The following is a 21,099-nucleotide window of genomic DNA, read 5'->3' as shown; positions in this document are numbered from 1 at the left end:
GGCGGATACCGCGTCCATACTCTACATATAACCACGGTAAGACCTAGATGCTTTACACAGACAGATTAGTGACTGCACGTCACTTTTCTTCATCTCAGCGCTGTTTTCTGTTTTCAGTAGTGGGACGGCCACATGTACCTCCTCATAGGATTGGTATGTAACTAAGATGACATAGTTATCTTATCACTCACAAAGTTTTCCTGGCTATTATAGTACCTATATTCTCCTTTAGGTTTATCTCACAAAGCCCAGTCACTGAGAACCTCACAGTACAATATATCGGTGTATGTGTTTTTCCAGCCCCTTTTTTTTTTTTTTTTTCCTCTTCATGATTGACTATTTCTTATGCCAGTATTCATCATGTGCTATAATGTGACCGATGTCTCAGCATTCCTTTCAACTGTTTACGTGAAATACCCATATATTGTTGTATATACTGTATATACTTTATTTCCAATTTTATTATTTTCTTTTGTTATTTATATTTCACAGTACATTGATGAAGGTCCTAGACCGAAACGTCTGTGTATGTATGTACTGTTATCTATTAAATCACCTTTCTGCATCAGAATCTTGCGGAGTGTGCCAAGTTTATATATATTAAGTTCACGGATTGGGATCCTACTTGGGCACCACCTCTGACCTCCAGGGTTGTGCCAACGGTTTTGTTCCTATAAGTCAGTCAGAGGGAGTCACTCAGTTAGGAGTGAGGAAAGAAGATCCCTCAGAGAGGGATGGAGGAAGGAGGTGCTGCAGCAGATCTCAGTGACCTGGGTCTGCTGGCACGGGAAAGGAAAGAAGGAGAAAGACATTGAACTGAAACCTGATCTTCCATAAGAAGGAGAGACTAGTACGGAACGAAGGAGTAAAAGGGAACAGAGGACGTGGGTTAGGAGAGAACCCTGCCTAGAATTTCTAAGCGCAAGGCCAGGGCCCGGTCACCGAGGTTGTATGAATACTAATGGTCCTACAGCAGACACCGGTGGAGTAGTGGGATGTAAATGCACTACTCCCATCTAAGACTTGGGGGCACAACAGCAACTTGGATAGTGAGCCGGGACTCAGGAGTCCCCGAAGCAGGCTACAGCTGTCTGCCGTACATGTAGAGTTCTTGGGAACATCTGTCAGGAGGCACTCCAGTGTAACTCAGTACTGGGAGTACTTCACACTTAAAGGCGCTATAAGAGGAGACGTTCAGAAAGGCACATGTTGGCGGAACGTTGGAAGGGAGCATTCCATCTGGCCTGGAGGTTGATTGAGTCCCTGACCCGGAGGACACGGCACGGAGGCGGGCAACTGTATGTGTACTACAGACTGTGAGTAAAGCTTTGGAACTACAAGCCTGGTGTCCTCCATTGATTCTTGCGCCAACACACCCAGCACCGCTACATCTGGGTACCAGTTCTACACCGCTTGTCCCTCTCCTCTAACCCCTACATCCACACTGCCCTGGGGCTACAGCTCCACCTGTGGGGAGCTTCACCATCTTGGCTGCAACACACCACCAGCCCCAGAGGATCTGCACACAGCGTCAGCTCAACGTCTCACTTGCCGAACACCACAGGTGGCGTCACGAACTATTCCATTAACTACATTCCACCATTCAACTTCCCTGTTAATTGGGCACCCAGGGCCACGGACCGGGTCACTGTTGCTGTGACACATCCCACCGACACCGGCCCGGTATCGAGTACCCCACATCCCTGGGAGGGCGACCCAGATGCACATAACGGGAGGGGGCCTGCATGAATGCAAATAACGGACGGGGCCTGGAAGGATGCACATAATGGGGGGGCCCTACATGGATGCAAATAACGGGGGGCCCTGGAAGGATGCACATAACTGGGGGGGCTGGAAGGATGCACATAACGGGGGGGCCTGGATGGATGCACATAACGGGGGGGCACCTGGATGGATGCACATAATGGGGGGGCTGGATGGATGCAAATAATGGGGGGGCACCTGGATGGATGCAAATAACGGGGGGGGCCTGGATGGATGCAAATAACGGGGGGGGCCTGGATGGATGCACATAATGGGGGGGCCTGGATGGATGCACATACAGGGGATGGGAGGGTGGATGGATGCACATACAGGGGAGCCTGGTTGGATGCCCATACAGGGGTTGGGGGGGCTGGATGGATGCCCATACAGGGCGGAGCCTGGAAGGATGTACATACAGGGGATGGGGGGGGCCCTGGAGGGATGCACATACAGGGGATGGAAGGGGGCTAGAAGGATGCACATACAGGGGATGGGGGGCCCTGGATGGATGCACATACAGGGGATGGAGGGGGGCTGGAAGGATGCACATACAGGGGATGGGGGGCCCTGGAAGGATGCACATACAGGAGATGGGGGGCCCAGGAAGGATGCACATACACGGGATGGAGGGGGGCTGGAAGGATGCACATACAGGGGATGGGGGGCCCTGGAAGGATGCACATACAGGGGATGGGGGGCATTGGATGGATGCACATACAGGGGATGGGGTGCCCTGGAAGGATGCACATACATGGGATGGAGGGGGGCTGGATGGATGCACATACAGGGGAGGGGGGTCTGGATGGATGCTCATACAGGGGAGGGGGGCCTGGATGCAGGCACATACAGGGAAGAGGGGAGCCCTGGATGGATGCACATGGGGGGCAGAATGGATGAATGTACAGGGGAGGCCAGGATAGATACATGTACGGGATGGAGCTAGGATGGATGCACATGGGGGCCAGGGGTAGGACAAGGGGCCAGGATGGATACACACATGGGGGGGAGGGGCAGGACAAGATGCCTGGATGGATACCCATCCGGGGGGTGCAGGATGGATACATGTGGGGGGCCCAGATGGATACATATGGGGGGCCAGGATAGATACTGTATATGGGGGGCAGGATAAGAGACGAGGATGGATATATGAGGGAGTCAGGATATATTTATGTGGGGGGCCAGGATGGATTTATGAGGGACAGGACAAGGGACCAGGTTGCATATTTATGGTGGGTCAAGATGCATATTTGGAGCGGGTAGGATGGATATATGGGGGAGGGGGCCCTGATGGATATATGGGGGAGGGGCAGGACAAGGGACCAGGATGCATATATAAGGGGGGGGCCTGGATGCATATATATGGGGGGTGGCCAGGATGCATTTATAGGGGAGGGGGACAGGATGGATATATGGGGGAGGGGCAGGTCAAGGGACCAGTATGCATATATATAGGGGGGCCTGGATGCATATACTGTAAATGGCAGGCCAGGATTCATTTATGGGGCAGCCAGGATGGATATATGGGGGGAGGTGGTGGCCAGGATGAATATATGGAGGGGGGCAGGTTGGATACATATGAGTGGGCAAGAATTCATATATGGGGGAAGGGACCAGGATGCAGATATATGGGGGCCCAAGATAGATTTATGGGTGAGGGGGGCAGGGCAAGGGACTAAGATGCAGATATATGGGGAGGTGCCAGGGTGGATATATATGGGGGGGCAGGTTGCATATATGTGGGGCCAGGATGGCTATATGGGGGGGCAGGACAAGGGACCAGGAAGGATATATGCGGGTCCAGGAGAGATATATGGTGAGGCAGGACAAGGGACATATGAGGGCCAGTATGTATACCTGGGGAAGCGGGATGGATATCTGGGGGCCAGTCTGGACAAGGGACATAGGGGTTCAGGCTGGGTGAGGTTATTAAATAAAGGGGGCCAGGATGAGGGACTTTATTACTGTTTGGGGGCCAGAATGAAGAACATGCTATATTAGTTTATGGTGACAAGTGGGGAACATAATTTCTTTAGGGTCCAATTAGGGACATTATTACTACTGTAATATAATTTACTTTTTAGGAAATGGTTTTCCATGGAGGGAACAAAAGGGGATCTTGTTACTGTGCAGGGTGGTACTACGTTGCTTTTCTTCTTCATCTTACATAGTGTAGAAGTCAGGGAAAAAGTAAGGAAAATGCTCAGGAAGCGATCAGCTATTGATGACTGTGTTATTTTTTGCAGAGACGAGTCCTGGTTGGAAGATGTGACGGCAGTCTCTGCTGGTTGAAGAAAAGCAAAGATGAAGGACTTCAACTACAGACGTCACTGGTGAGGCAGTGTATTACATGCACACACACACTATACACTATATACTGTGTACAGAGCTCCTTTGTATAATGTTACTGGTGATCATTGTATTACCTGCACACTATATGCTATATACAGAGGTCCTGTGTATAATGTCACTAGTGATCTCTTTATTACCTGTACACTGACACTATATACAGAGCTCCTGTGTATAATGTCACTGGTGATCACTGTATTACCTGCACACTGACACTATATACATAGCTCCTGTGTGTAATGTGACTGGTATTACCTGTACACTGATACTATATATAGAGTTCTTGTGAATAATGTCACTGGTGGTAATAAGTGTTGTTAGTATTGTGGTTTGTATTCATAATCAGTATTGTATGCGGTCACTATGTGGTGGTAATTTGTGGTCTGGTCACAGTGTGGCAGTATTTCTCCTTGTATGTGGTATTATTTGGTCCCTATATGTTGGTAATATGTCATATTATTCGGTCACTATGTGGTGCTAATATGTGGTCTAGTCATGGTGTGGTGGTATTTGTCCCTTGTATGTAGTATTATGCGGTCTCCATGTGGTCTGATCATGGTGTTTTGGTGTTTCTTCCTGTATGTGATGGTATTGGTCTTGGTATAATGGATTGTGTTGTGTATGGCGGTCATTTGTTCTCTCTGATATTATTTAGGAGAAGATTCTTTATTTCAACTAGAGATTAAATACTGTGTACACAGCGGCAGAGATGCACTTACAGGGGGTTTCCTGTGGAAAAAAGTAATCATCTCTCCACAGGATAAATGATAACGTATTGATTGGTGGGGGTCTGACTACTTGGACCCATTCAGCAAAATGTGGAACTTTTCATCCCCATTAGACTGGAGTGGCATGTCCGACTTGACCACTGATCCATTCTTTCCGTCAGTGGCTGCACTTTTTTTTTTTTTTTGTAGACGCTCCAAAGAGAATGAATGGAGCTTCAGTCAGATATCTAACCTGCCGCTCCATTTTAAAATGAGGATAAGTGTCCTATCAACGATAAAACTTCCTCATTCTTCCGATCGGTGCAGTTTCTAATGGTCGGACCTAAGCGATCACCTATGCTGTGGAGCCCATGGATCGGTGATAACTTGTTCTAACCAAAGAACCCCATTAATGTAAACTACTGTAATTATACATCCCATTTGTGGTGGCGCACAGTAGATGTACAGGAGTTGCCTATATTTTACAGCCGATGCTCCATTATAATGGGGATAACGACTGACAGATATTTGTATATACCTGTAGGGTGGGTCCCTAGAGTCCAATCCCCTGGTGGGCCCCAGACACCCCAGTCCAACCCTGAATACATGTAATATTCAGATGGATCCAATCATTGTTTTATTAAAAAATCTACATATGAAATGAACCAAAACATGATGGAACAAAGCTCAGCTCTGTACACACACGGCTCCGCTCCGTACACCTCGTACACACACGACTCCGCTCCGTACACATCGTACACACACGGCTCCACTCCGTACACCTCGTACACACACGACTCCGCTCCGTACACCTCGTACACACACGACTCCGCTCCGTACACCTCATACACACACGGCTCCACTCCGTACACCTTGCACACACACGGCTCGGGTACATTCACACTGTAAACCCCTCCTGACCCCACACATAAACTTCCCCTCATCCAGCACCATGACAACCAGCACAGCAGAGTCCTGCATACACTGAGGCCCCTGATCATGTGACCACTGACTCCTCCCCTCCTGTGACCTCATCACAGGTCCTGTGCACACAGAACAGCCATACATGTGTGCGGCTCTGCAGGTGAAGGTATGTGGAGATTCTCCATTACTGATGCATTAATATTAGAAATATATTGCTTGATCTTCCAGACCTTATCTTGACCTCTACTGTTCCTGATAACTGCCAGTTTCTTAATTACTAGAGTTGACCAAAACAGGTCGGCCAAATTCAGAATCCGACGATCGAAACCCGAGGTCGGCCATGAGGTCGCCGACTTGAGTGCCAAAGTCGCGTTTCCCACAATCCTTCCAGCGCCTTTTCTCAGCCAATCATCAAGGACGCACACTGTGGGCAACGCGATTACTTCGGCAGCGGCCCCCACCATGTTAGAGAAGGGCGTGCAAGTGATTGGCTTTGTGTGGCGTCACAGTGCCTATAAAAGGCCGTGACCGCCGACCGCCATCTTACTTCTGCCGATCTTACCATAGGGAAAGGTTGATGCTGATCGTTCTCAATGGGGAGAGTGTTTAGGCAGGGAAAAACTAAAACAAATTCCTTCTGCTGATAGCGATTGTCACTGTAAAACACAACACTTAGTGAGCAGTGACAGGGGAGGATATATTTGTGTGCAGCAGCTCTGGTGGTTATTAGGCTGCCTTATAAGGCTCCCTGATAGCTGCATTGCTGTTTGCACACTGCTGTGCAGACTGCTTTTTTAAAAGCAAAAATCCTTTTATTCTTTTTTTTCTGCACAGTAATAATAATAATAATAAATTTTATTTTTATAGCGCCGACATATTCCGCAGCACTTTACATTTCAGAGGGGATTTGTACAGACAATAGACATTACAGCATAACAATAATCACATACAGTAGATTATAACAAATACCAAGAGGAGTGAGGGCCCTGCTCGCAAGCTTACAGTCTATGAGGAAAGAGGTAGACACGAAGGGTGGGTGGTAACAGTTGTCCTGATTGTATGCACCAGCCATAAAGTGTGTGACAGTACAGACACAGAGGGCTAATGGATGCATAAAGCATGTGGGAACATGATGCAGGAAATCTGGTTATGGTAAAACTTTTGGCTGTGCCACACAGGGATAGATTAGGTTAATGTGTTGAGGTGATAGGCCAGTCTGAATAAATGCGTTTTCAGGGCACGCTTAAAATTGTGGGGATTGGCGACTAATCGTATTGACCTGGGAAGTGCATTCCAAAGAATTGGCGTGGCACGTGTAAAGTCTTGGAGACGGGAGTGGGAGGTTCTGACTATTGAGGATGCTAACCTCAGGTCATCAGTAGAACGGAGGGTGCGGGTAGGGTGGTATACTGAAACAAAGGAGGAGATGTAGGGTGGTGCTGAGCCATGGAGGGCTTTGTGGGTGAGGGTAATAAGTTTATACTGAATTCTGGAGTGGATGGGTAGCCAGTGTAATGACTGGCACAAGGTAGAGGCATCGGTGTAGCGATTGGTGAGGAATATGATCCTGGCTGCAGCATTCAAGACAGATTGGAGAGGGGAGAGTTTGGTAAGAGGGAGACCGATTAGAAGAGAGTTACAATAGTCCAGACGAGAATGAATAAGAGAAACAGTAAGAGTTTTTGCAGAGTCAAAAGTAAGAAAAGGTCGAATTCTAGAAATGTTTTTGAGGTGCAGATGACAAGAGCGAGCCAGTGATCGAATGTGGGGGGCAAAGGAAAGCTCAGAATCAAGTATGACCCCAAGACAGCGGGCCTGTTGCTGGGGAGTAATAGTGGAGCCACACACAGAAATAGCAATGTCGGGTATAGGTACATTAGTAGAGGGAGGAAACACCAGGAGTTCAGTCTTTGACAGGTTCAGTTTCAGATATAGTGAGGACATGATATTAGACACAGCGTTTAGACAATCGCCGGTGTTTTCTAGAAAGGCTGGCATGATGTCAGGAGAAGAAGCGTATAATTGGGTGTCATCAGCATAGAGATGGTACTGGAAACCAAATCTACTGATTGTTTGACCAATAGGGGCAGTGTACAAGGAGAAGGGGAGGGGGCCTAGAACCGATCCTTGGGGGACCCCAACAGTAAGGGGAAGGTGAGAGGAGGAGGAACCGGCAAATGATACAGTAAAGGAGCGGTCGGAGAGATAGGAGGAGAACCAGGAGAGAATGGTATCCTTGAGGCCAATGGAACGGAGCATAGTGAGGAGGAGCTGATGATCCACCGTGTCGAATGCTGCAGAGAGATCCAAGAGAATTAGCATGGAGTAATGACCATTTGATTTAGCTGTTAGCAGATCATTAGAGACTTTAGTGAGGGCAGTTTCAGTGGAGTGTAAAGAGCGGAAACCGGATTGGAGAGGGTCGAGAACAGAGTTTTCTGAGAGATAGCGGATAAGACGGGAGTGGACCAGGCGTTCCAGGAGTTTAGAGATGAAGGGAATATTAGAGACAGGTCTATAGTTAGCTATAGATACTGAGCGTAATTTTTTTCACACACCGTTTAGAGGTGTACGTGCCTCACACACTACCGTGTACCGGCTGGTATTACTGACAAATACATGCTATATGTTGTGAGCTCATTTTCTCGTTCACCTTTGGTGTCCGATGAACTCCCTCTGCTGGTGAAAGGAGGTGGTGAAACTGATTTGGATGGGAGAGACCTGCCACCTGAACAGGTGGATTGTGATTGGACATCAGGAATCTCTGAGTGGATATAAGGCAGCCGGCGCCCTGTAGGGTTGCTGGTGATGTTCTCCTGCTCTGAGCTCTGGCCTCCAGTTCAGTTCCTGTCTTCTAAAGCTAAGTTTTGCTCTGCTATTGTTCCATGAGATTTTGTCTGATTTACTTAGTTTTGTGTTCAGCCAGCCCCTGCTGGGACTGTGCTGAACTTCCATTTTGTCCCTGATCGGTTTAATCTCTTTTGCTCTGGCCTCAGAATATATCGGAGTGCTGATATAGGGATTTTGAAGTCTAGTGACTTCAGGGCCATTTTTCCTATCAGACGTGTTGGGACATTTTTGGTAGGGTTTTTGCGGATTGCCGCCAGCAACTTTTCTGTCCTGACCTATCTAGTTAGTTGGGCCCCATCGTTTGCTCTGCCGGTCTTTCTGACTGGATTTGTGTTTTCATCTTTTTTCAACGACAATACATGTTGGGGGCTGTCTATTGCTTTGGGGCAGTTTAGATTTCCCCTTTCTTTCTTTAGGCTTATTTAGCTCTCCGGCTGTGACGAGGCATCTAGGACCACCGTAGGCACGCTCCACGGCTACTGTTAGCTGTTGTGAATAGGATCAGGGGTCTGCAATCCGCTAGCTACCATCCTCTCCGGTTTTCTGGACTTAGCTTGCATTTTTGTTTTTTCCTCCTCCGGTGACTCATTCGTAACACTATATGTGTGTGACTCCGTTAAAAAAATACACGGAGATTAACATTTTTCCATACATACACCGTATAGAGGTGTCCGATTCTCAAACAGTATCGGATATCTGGTGTTTTTACTACGGTCACATCTACGCAGAGTCAGCGTGTGTGTGACACTCCATAAATACATATACGGACATTTCCTTTTCTCCATACACTGTATTGACTGCTGTTCGATTCTCTAACAGTATCGGATATTCGGTGTTCTTATTACGGTCTCATCTACACAGAGTGAGCGTGTGTGTGACACTCTGTAAATACATATATGGACATTTCCATTTTTCCAGACACCGTATTGACTGCTGTCCAATTCTCAAACAGTATCGGATATCTGGTGTTCTTAGTTATTACGGTCACATCTCCACAGAGTCAGCATGTGTGTGTGACACTCCGTAAATACCAATACGGACATTTCCATTTCTCCATACACCGTATTGACTGCTGTCCGATTCTCTAACAGTATCGGATATCTGGTGGTCTTAGTTATTATGGTCACATCTCCACAGAGTCAGCGTGTGTGTGACACTCCGTAAATACATATACGGACATTTCCATTTCTCCATAAACCGTATTGACTGCCGTCCGATTCTCTAACAGTATCGGATATCTGGTGGTCTTAGTTATTATGGTCACATCTCCACAGAGTCAGCGTGTGTGTGACACTCCGTAAATACATATACGGACATTTCCATTTCTCCATAAACCGTATTGACTGCCGTCCGATTCTCTAACAGTATCGGATATCTGGTGTTCTTATTACGGTCACATCTACACAGAGTCAGTGTGTGTGTGTCACAGTCCGTAAATACATATACATTTTCACCAACAGCGTATACAGCTGTACACTTCTGATACAGTACTGTATATCTTCTTGTTGGATTACGGTGAAATACATACTGGGTGTGTGTCTGTGATTCACAAAATATATACAACAATTTCACTTTTTACATACACCTTACATAGCTGTACGCTCCTCATACAGTACCATTTCTCTGTTGGTCTTTTTGGTACATTTTCCCAAACATGAGGAAGTATGGTGGAAGAGGCCGCAGATGTGGGCGGGGGGGCGCAGCTGGTACTGATGGTGGTGGTGGTGCATCGGCTGGTTCTGGGAAAAGCACAATAGCAGCTAAGGCAGGAGGTGTTGAACCTGCGTCATTGTCTGGTACAAGAAGGCCTTTAAGTTTCCCTTTTCTGGGAGTAGGTAAACCGCTTTTAAAGCCGGAGCTTCAGGAACAGGTTTTGGCTTACATTGCCGAAACAGCCTCCAGCTCTATTGCATCCTCTTCTGAAGTTACAACAACTGCAAGCATGGAATCGTCAGTGCAGGCTTCTGGTCAGGAACAACACTTTTCCTTGTGTCCTTCACCCACATCAAAAGTGAAGGATGCCGCAGCACACACTTCAGATTACTCCATGGCGCTCTTTTCACATACCATGCCTGGGTTATCAAGTCAAATCCTGAATTCCTCAGTCCAAGATGAATCTGACATGGACTGCACTGATGCACAGCCACTGCTAGATGATTATGCTGGTACATTCACCCACAACACTACATTGCCCTTGCAGTCTACTGAGCCAGAATCAGACCCTGATGAAACTCAGGTGCCCCTTCCCGCATACTATACCACCTTACACGGTGACACAGAGGAAGGTACAGAGGAAGGTGCTTTTGACATTGAAGACGAGGTCATGGATGACCCAGTTGTTGACATGGATTGGCATCCATTGGGGGAAGAGGGTGCCGGTGAAATTAGGTCAGAACAGGAGAAGGATCCACAGCAGGCATCGTCATCGCAGCGGTTATCTGGCAGGTCCGTAGCTGTCAAAAAACTTGCTAAGAAAACTAAGAGTTGCAGGACAGCTTGGCCAGATGGTCAAATTAGTACAGCGTGCAAGCCCTGAAAATTTATACCATAGTAGGAAGAGTGCAGTGTGGCACTTTTTGAACAAAATCCTACTGATGACGCAAAGGTTATCTGCAAGAAGTGCCGAAGGACCTTTAGCAGAGGGAAAAATCTAAGAAGTTTGAATACCAGTTGCATGCTTAGACATTTAATCAACATGCACTTGGAAGCGTGGACGGACTACAAAACCTCAGGTAGCACATGTGCATCTGCTCCGACTGAAGGTAGCCGGCAATGCTCCATCGCTTCACCCACTCTAAGGCCACCGTCAAGCACACCACCATCAAGAAATGTTGAGGTGTCGTCGCAAGGCCAAAGCAGTCAGTGAATCACAATATTTTCGCCAGGAAACACTGAATCTAGGCCATCAACACCCTCACCAACCCCTTTTCAGTCCATCCGGTCCAACGCTAGTTCCCCCATATGCAGCTCTCAAGTCCAGTTCACCCTACCAGACACTCTCAGGACAAGAAAGTACTCATCCTCTCATCCGCTTTCACTGGCTTTGAACGCCAGTAACGGCACCCTTGACTGGGACAACCCTGCTTGCTCAGGGACACAGCACTTGCAATACTTACCTCTCCCTGCTCCACCGATGTGTAGTCTGGCCACTTAAATCCTTCACAGGGACGGCCACTACAAATTTGGTGTACTGATCGATGATGGTTAAGATGTAGCTATGTCCTGTCCTGCTGGCCTCTACCTTCAGATGATCAGTGGCTACCATTTGTAATGGATGTCAACTCACAATCAGCTGCAGTGGTGCTTTATGACCACCTTTCACATTTTTTATAGTCATAGACGTGTGACATTCCTGCCACCATTTTTCAATGTCTCCTCTCATGGCAATCCAATAGAATCCCCTACGGCCTGTGTCTTCTGTGTTTTGCACTCCAAAGTGACCAGACAGATCATAATAGGCAGTGAGGACCATGTCTACAGCTCTCCCTGCGATCACAATGTGATGGAGACGAGTAACGGTGATGGGATCGACCCTACTGCGATACAGCAACCCTTTCTTCACTAATTTCCGTTTTAGCTGTATCCACATTAAAAGTAATTGAGGGTCAGCATCGCCTCTGCTAATTCTCCCGGGAGGTTTTCCCGTGATTAGTAATTCAAACTTTTCTGAAATCACTCGCCTTTCCATCTGTACTTTTATCCATCTAGCTTCTTGTAGCGGAGAGTCTGGACTGGCTTACTGAGACTGAAATATATACGAAGATTTCAAAGTACCCCAACACTGTATAATGGTGTACGTTTCGAATACATTTCCCTTTTTCTCATTTTTATATTCTTGTGTAATCCATACTGAGCCTGTGAACGTCTGTCTGTAACTCCAGAAATATATTTGTACATTTAAGATTCCCCAACACTGTATACAGCTGTACGCTTGTGATACCTTACCCATTTAATGCTTTTAATATTGTGGTCTAATCCATACTGAGCCAGTGACAGTCTGTTTCTGACTCTGGAAATATATACTGAGATTTACAATGCCCCCTACACCGTATACAGCTGTACGCTTCTGATCCATTACCCTTTTACTGCTTTTTATATTGTGTAATCCATACTGACGCTGAGAGCGTCTGTGTCTGCCTCCTGAAATAAATAGGGAGATTTGCAATATTTAAACAATACTATATCTACCTTGTATCTGGTGAAACAGTACCCTTTTTGTACTTTTTATATTCTTGGCTAATGCATACTGGGACTTAGAGCGTCTGTGTCTGCCTCCAAAAATATAAACGTAGATTTAGAATGTTGAAACTATACTATATAGCCCTTTTATCTGGTGTTAAAATGAAACGCCATGCAGGGCCGGGGGTTACTCAGTACCAGGCCTTTCAGGCTCTTTTAAGGGTGAGGTATGTCACGGTGGTGATTGGGACCCAGTACGTGGCCCTGGGTGTCCAATAAAGAAGATGACAGTTCAGATGAGGGGGAAGATGGTATGATTATTAATTTGGAAAAGGGGGATCATGACGCCACCTGTGGTGCTCAGCTAGGGTAGCCGACGCTGCAATGCATATCCTCTGGGACGTTGTTAAAGCATCCAAGATGATGAAGCTCTCCACGGGCACAGCTGTATTCCAGGGCAGTTGAGATGGTGCTTGTGAGCCGTTGACTGTGATGGTGAGTGTACCTTGTGTAGCAGGCGAGTTGTAAAAGACAACAAGGACATAGTTGGGTGCAGTTTCTGAGTTTTTCCTCAAAAGTTTTGTGCGCAAGATGAACCGCTTGGTACTGTGTCCTCTGAGGGATGGGTCCGCCAAACTCCAAGGTAGATCAGGAACGCCTGTTCAAGACTACTCCTTGTGTATCCTTTCTAGGCCGTGTCTCTGCGCTGATCGCTCCCTTCCTTCCTGCTGTGTGCCTTTGCAAACAGTGTCCCAAGCCGGCAGCCACAGATCACACCGGGCAACGTGGGTCAGGCCCCGGGGTCCTTTATTCCAACTGCTGCCTTTTTGAGTTTTGAATGCGGCTGCGACTGAGGCGCTTAAAGTTACCTCTGCCTCCGTCTTTCTAGCTGAGCCCTGTATTTCTCCACTACCTTTAGGAGCCACCTTCCCGAACGAGGCCTGGTCCTTCCTTGTCCAGAAACGGGCTTCACAGGTGGGTTATTGCACTTCCCGTGCCCCAATGACCCCTTCCTTCCAGTCTAGGAGCTTGGACAAAATGTTTCTCTCTTCTCTGACCCTCAGCCCTCTCACAGCAATCCTGCTCTTACTCTGTCCTGTCACCAACTGACAACTCTCTAGAAAGATCCATTTACCTCAGACTAGCTACACCCACCAACTGTCACCTTGCTCTCTCTCATTGGATGGCCACAATCACTCCACTACCTAAGCTCCTCCCACTGTACCTACCTTCCACACTAACCCCCAACACCCTTTCCTAGTCAGTCTGGGATGAGGCCATTCTCCCGCCGGGTACACCCAGATGCCCTGACAATCTAGTGTGTGTGTTGAGTGCAGGATTAGGAGTCCTGAGTGGTGATCCCTCTTTACCTGAGGGTGGGATACCACACCTTTGGATGAGGTGCAGTACCTCTGTGGCGACTGTACCCTCAGGGGCACCATAGTACCCTTTCTCAATGTTCTATATTGTTGTCGGATCCATACTGGGCCTGAGAGCGTCTGTGTTTGCCTCCAGAAATGTTTACGGATATTCATTATGTTTAAACTATACTATAGATACCTTGTATCTAGTGATGCTGTACCCTTTTGCAAATTTTTATATTATTGTCTAATCCATACTGAGCCTGTGACCGTCTGTGTCTGACTCATGAAATATATACGGAGATTTACAATTATCCCTAGACTGTATAGAGCTGTCCACTTCTGATACAGTACCATATATTTGCTTGTGTTTTGAGTCCATTTTCACAAAAATTAAGTATGGTGGAAGAGGCCGCGGACGTGGGTGTGGAGGGGCCAGCTGGTACTGATGGTGGTGGTGCATCTGCTGGTAGTGCAAAAAGCACAATAGCAGCTAAGGCAGGAGGTGTTGAGCCTGCGTCAATGTCTGGCACAAGAAGGCCTTTAAGGCTCTCTTTTCTGGGAGTAGGTAAACTGCTTTTAAAGCCGGAGCATCAGGAACTGGTTTTGCCTTACATTGCCGAAACAGCCACCAGCTCTATCACCTCCTCTTCTGAAGTTTACAAAAATGCAAGCACTCAGTCATCAGTGCAGGCTTCTGGTCAGGAACCACCCCTTTCCTTGTCTCCTTGACCCCCCATCCAAAGTACAGGATGCGGCAGCCCACAATTCAGATTACTCCATGGAGCTCTTTTCACATGCCATGCCTGTTGTATAAAGTGAAATCCTGAATTCCCCAGTCCAACATGAATCGGAGATGGAGTGCACTGATGCACAGCCACTGCTAGATGATTCCGCTGGTACATTCACCCACAGCACTACATTCCTCTTGCACTCTAGAGCCAGAATGTGACACTGATGAAACTCAGGTGCCCCTTCCCGCATACTATTCCACCTTACACGGTGACACAGAGGAAGGTGCAGATAAAAGTGGCAGTTCCCTGAGCAGGTGGGGGGTCCTACTCGTGGGCGACGGCAGTGTCACAGGGCCCCTCATGGCATGCAAAAGTGTCTCTGCCGGTGGGAGGGCCCACTCGCCGTCAGACATACCTTTGTAATATGTGGGGCCCTGTGCCAGTGCCGTCGCCCACGAGTGGGACCCCCATGCTTGCTCAGGGCCACAGCACTTGCAATACTTAACTCTCCCTGCTCCACCACCGTGACGTCTTCCGCGTTTCCTGACAGTGACATTCAGGTTAGAGAGCGCGTTGACATCACATCTGTATGCCCTCTACCGAAACAGTACAAGTGCAGAGAGCTTGAAGATGGGAATGCTGAGGAGTCCAGAGTACAGCAGTGCCCAGCGAGGAGAGGTATTTAATTTATTTAAATGTTGGGAGCATTTTTTGGGGAGCAATATACACTGGAGAATGAGATATGGGGCCCATCATACACTAGAGCATCATCCATTTGGCCCATCATATACTGGAGCATTCCAAATGGGGGACTTCAGACACTGGAGCAGCATTTATGGGGCCCATTATACACTGGAGCATTAGAAAAGGGGGCCCATTATATATTGAGCATTATTTGGGCTCATAACACAGTGGAGCATCATGCATGGGGACCAACCTATACTGTAGCATTATGTGGAGCTCATCATATACTGTATGGAACATTATATGTGATCAGTTATTCTGTATGGAGAAATATATGGGGCTCATTATTCTGTATGGCGCACTAGGTGGTGGCCATAATATTGTATGGAGTAATATACTGTCCTTTTTTTGAGCTATTGTAGAATTTAAAATCGATAATATCAGTCATGTCATGTAAGCAGTGAAGTATTTTTCATTGTACTATACCTATATTTCTGTGCCGTGTCAGAGCATTTATGAATTGTGGGATGTGTTAAAAGGGCGCACTGACACTCTTTGGCCAAGGGCACATGAAAACCTGGTGCCAGCCCTACCCCCTCACAACTTTAGCCAAATAACCCCCAGTTTTCAATGCGTAACTATTATTATGAAGTAAATTAAGGTTGACAAGCTTCAGTAATATGAATTGATGTATTTGGCATTGAAATGGGCACTCTAGGTGTGTTTACTGTCCTCCACTCCCTGCCGACTATGCTTCCCCATTGACTTGCATTGGGATTCGTGTTTCAGTCAGACCCCGACTTTTCCCTATAGTCGGCCGATTTCGTTCGACCCGACTTTTGAGAAAGTTGGGTTTCATGAAACCTGATTCGACCCGAAAAAAGGCAAAGTCGCTCATCTCTATTAATTACATTTTGAACTGAGGAAAGGGCAACTTGAAGAAAACACTTTGCTATCTTCTTATATCCTTCTCCCGATTTGTGGGCCTCCACCATTTTCATTTTCAGAGTGCTAGGCAGCTGCTTAGAACCCATGGCTGCTATTTTTTGGCACAAGGTTAGAGGAGGCTGGGCTTTTTACAAAGCTGGGAAATTTGCATTACCTGGATAACAATGATAGTGAACAAGCCATAACCCTAACAGGCTAATTAAGGTGTGAAACCTGGGTCTAAGTTATCTGGGCACACAAATCTACAAGGGTGTCCAAACTTTTTCTTCACCCCCTTTTCCTTTTTGTAGTTTTTAAAATGTAAAAAATGGCTATATACAATATATATATATATATATATATATATAATATATATATATGTGACGAGCATCAGCTTACGCTGAGTCGTTTTTCTTGAATGAGTGGACCCTCCGCACACTTTGTACACACACGACTCCCCTCCGTACACCTCGTACACACGGCTCTGCTCCGTACACCTTATACACACATGGCTCTGCTCCATACACCTTGTATACACACGGCTCCGCTCTGTACACCTTGTATACACACTGCTCTGCTCCGTACACCTTATACACACACGGCTCCGCTCCGTACACCTTGTACAGACGCAACTCTGCTCCGTACACCTCGTACACATGCGGCTCCACTCTGAACACCTCGTACACACACGGCTCTGCTCTGTTCACCTCGTTCACACACGGCTGCGCTCCGTACACCTCGTACACATGCGGCTCTACTACGTACACCTAGTACACACTGTTCCGCTCCGTACATTTCGTACACACACGGCTCTGCTATATCCACAATGTAAGGGTAAGTGCACACACTGCGGATAGTGCTGCAGATTTTTCCGTGTGGATTAGCCTGCGGTTTTGCCCTGCGGTTTGACACCTGTACAATGGAGCAGGTTTAAAACCGCTGTGGATTCCGCACAAAGAATTGACATGCTGCGGAATTGAAACCGCAGCAAATCCGCGCGGAAAAATCTGCAGCATATGCACAGCGGTTTTTGTTTTTCATTGATTTTAATGGTACTGTACAATGCAGCAGAAACTGCAGCGTGTGCACACACCCTCAATCCCTCCTGACCCCCCCCACATAAACTTCCCCTCATCCAGTACCATGACAACCAACACAGCAGAGTCCTGCATACACTGAGGCCCCTGATCATGTGACCCCTGACTCCTCCCCTCCTTTGACCTCATCACAAGTCCTGTGCGCACAGAACAGCCATACATGTGTGCGGCTCTGCAGGTGAAGGTATGTGGAGATTCTCCAATATTGGCGCATTATTATTAGAAATATATTGCTTGGTCTTCCAGACCTTATCTTGACCTCTACTGTTCCTGATAACTGCCATGTCTTAATTACATTTTGAACTGAGGAAAGGGCAACTTGAAGAAAACGCTTTGCTATCTTCTTACAGCCTTCTGCCGATTTGTGGGCCTCCACCATTTTCATTTTCAGAGTGCTAGGCAGCTGCTTAGAACCCACGGCTGCTATTTTTTGGCACAAGGTTAGAGGAGGCTGGGTTTTTTACAAAGCTGGGAAACTTGCATCACCTGGATAACAATGATGGTGAACAAGCCACAACCCTAACAATCTAATTAAGGTGTGAAACCTAGGTCTAAGTTATCTGCGCACACAAATCTCCAAGCGTGCCCAAACTTTTTATCACCCCGTTTTCCTTTTTCTACTTTTTAAAGTGTAAAAATGCCTATATGGTACAGACCAAAAGTTTGGACACACCTTCTCATTCATATGTTTTCTTTATTTTCATGACTATGAAAATTGTAGATTCACTCTGAAGGCATCAAAACTATGAATTAACACATGTGGAATTATATCATTAACAAAAAAGTGTGAAACAACTGAAAATATGTCTTATATTCTAGGTTCTTTAAAATCGCCACCTTTTGCTTTGATTACTGCTTTGCACACTCTTGGCATTCTCTTGATGAGCTTCAAGAGGCAGTCACCGGGAATGGTTTTCACTTCACAGTTGTGCCCTGTCAGGTTAAATAAGTGGGATTTCTTGCCTTATAAATGGGGTTGGGACCATCAGTTGTGTTGTGCAGAAGTCTGGTGGATACACAGCTTATAGTCCTACTGAATAGACTGTTAGCTGCTTTTTTCTTGCCATAATACAAATTCTAAGTAAAGAAAAACGAGTGGCCATCATTACTTTAAGAAATGAAGGTCAGTCAGTCCGAAAAATTGGGAAAACTTTGAAAGTGTCCCCAAGTGCAGTGGCAAAAACCATCAAGCGCTACAAAGAAACTGACTCACATGAGGACTGCCCCAGGAAAGGAAGACCAAGAGTCACCTCTGCTGCGGAGGATAAGTTAATCCGAGTCACCAGCCTCAGAAATCGCAGGTTAACAGCAGCTCAGATTAGAGACCAGGTCAATGCCACACAGAGTTCTAGCAGCAGACACATCTCTACAACAACTGTTAAGAGGAGACTTTGTGCAGCAGGCCTTCATGGTAAAATAGCTGCTAGGAAACCACTGCTAAGGACAGGCAACAAGCAGAAGAGACTTGTTTGGGCTAAAGAACACAAGGAATGGACATTAGACCAGTGGAAATCTGTGCTTTGGTCTGATGAGTCCAAATTTGAGATCTTTGGTTCCAACGACGCAGAAAAGGTGAACGGATGGACTCTACATGCCTGGTTCCCACCGTGAAGCATGGAGGAGGAGGTGTGATGGTGTGGGGGTGCTTTGCTGGTGGCACTGTTGGGGATTTATTCAAAATAGAAGGCATACTGAACCAGCATGGCTACCACAGCATCTTGCAGCGGCATGCTATTCCATCCGGTTTGTGTTTAGTTGGACCATCATTTATTTTTCAACAGTACAATGACCCCAAACACACCTCCAGGCTGTGTAACGGCTATTTGACCAAGAAGGAGAGTGATGGGGTGCTACGCCAGATGACCTGGCCTCCACAGTCACCAGACCTGAACCCAATCAAGATGGTTTGGGGTGAGCTGGACCGCAGAGTGAAGGCAAAAGGGCCATCAAGTGCTAAGCATCTCTGGGAACTCCTTCAAGACTGTTGGAAGACCATTTCCGGTGACTACCTCTTGAAGCTCATCAAGAGAATGCCAAGAATGTGCAAAGAAGTAATCAAAGCAAAAGGTAGCTACTTTGAAGAACCTAGAATATAAGACATATTTTCAGTTGTTTCACACCTTTTTGCTAATTATATAATTCCACATGTGTTAATTCATAGTTTTGATGCCTTCAGAGTGAATCTACAATTTTCATAATCATGAAAATAAAAACTCTTTGAATGAGAAGGTGTGTCCAAACTTTTGGCCTGTACTGTGTATATATATATATATATATATATATTTGCCTAAAATATAAAGTAAATGTGTCATCTTTAACTTTAGACCTTTTAGACATCTCTTAATCTTTAACTTGCTTAACTGTTCACATTAACAGCAAAAAACATCTTTTACAATAGGGATAATTTTCAGTTTAGTACTTAGCAGCACATCCGCACTTTTATTATTTACATTTTTGCACAGTAATATTGCATGCACTAGTCCCTTATTTTCATTTTTCTTAAGTGTTTATCCACACTTTAACACTTTACAGCTCACCGCTAATATTCACACACATTAATAGGTTGCTCATAGAGGAAACACATTCTTCACCACTCCACCCTCTATAGGTATAATGCTTCCTTTTTCATGTTTATCTCCATACATACAGTGGGTACAGAAAGTATTCAGACCTTTTGCTCAGTATTGAGCAGAGGCATCCTTTTGAGCTAGTACAGCTATGAGTCTTCTTGGGAATGATGCAAAAAGTTTTTCTCCCCTGGATTTGGGGATCCTCTGCCATTCTACCTTGCAGATCCACACCAGTTCCGTCAGCTTGGAAGGTGAACTTTGGTGGACAGACATTTTCAGGTCCTCCAGAGATGCTCAATTGGGTTTAAGTCAGGGCTCTGTCTGGGTCAGTCAAGAAGGTCACAGAGTTGTTCTGAAGTCACTCCTTTCCTATTTTAGCTGTGTGCTTAGGGTCATTGTCTTGTTGGAAGGTGAACCTTTCACCAATTTTGAGGTCCAAAGCACTCTGGAAGAGGTTTTCATCCAGGATATCTCTCTACTTGGCCGTATTCAAGTTTCCTTCAATGTCAACCAGTCATCCAGTCCCTGCAGCTGAAAAACACCCCCATAGCATGATGCTGCCACCACGTTTCACTGTTAGGATTGTATTGGGCAGGTGATGAGCAGTGCCTGTTTTTTTCCACAGGTACCTGTTGTGAGTTCATTTTCCCCTTCACTACTGAGGCCCGAGGAACTCCCTCTTCTGGTAAAGAAAGGTAGTGAGCCTGATTATCAAACACCTGAGCCTGATTTTGATGACTGGCTGAGTGGAGTTACTGACTGGATATAAGGCTGCCGACGCCCTTCTGCCCGGCGGGTGATTTCTCTGTGGACTTCTAGGATACCAGTCTGATTCCTGCTCCTCTAAAGCTAAGTTTTCTGCTTTGCCTTTTAGCATTTGTGTTTTGTTTTTGTTTGCCCTGCTTTTCTGGATTCTGCCATTCCCTGCTGGGGTGAGCTGAATCTCCTTTTGCCCT

The 21,099-nt window shown here is 46.5% G+C and overlaps 1 protein-coding gene across 1 annotated transcript in view; it reads left to right on the top strand.

Annotated features, from left to right (window-relative positions):
• Positions 1–21,099, top strand: part of LOC141047058 (uncharacterized) — a 101,474-nt gene that overhangs the window by 35,119 nt on the left and 45,256 nt on the right. Inside the window, 1 exon segment of the mRNA XM_073541989.1 lies at positions 4,008–4,094. Within this exon segment, the coding sequence (XP_073398090.1) occupies positions 4,008–4,094 (87 nt within the window).

This window comes from Dendrobates tinctorius, unplaced genomic scaffold (genome assembly GCF_039654945.1).
Source record: "Dendrobates tinctorius isolate UK_male_01 unplaced genomic scaffold, ASM3965494v1 ptg000126l, whole genome shotgun sequence".
Classification (NCBI taxonomy): domain Eukaryota; kingdom Metazoa; phylum Chordata; class Amphibia; order Anura; family Dendrobatidae; genus Dendrobates; species Dendrobates tinctorius.
This window is presented reverse-complemented; position numbering and strand designations above follow the sequence as displayed.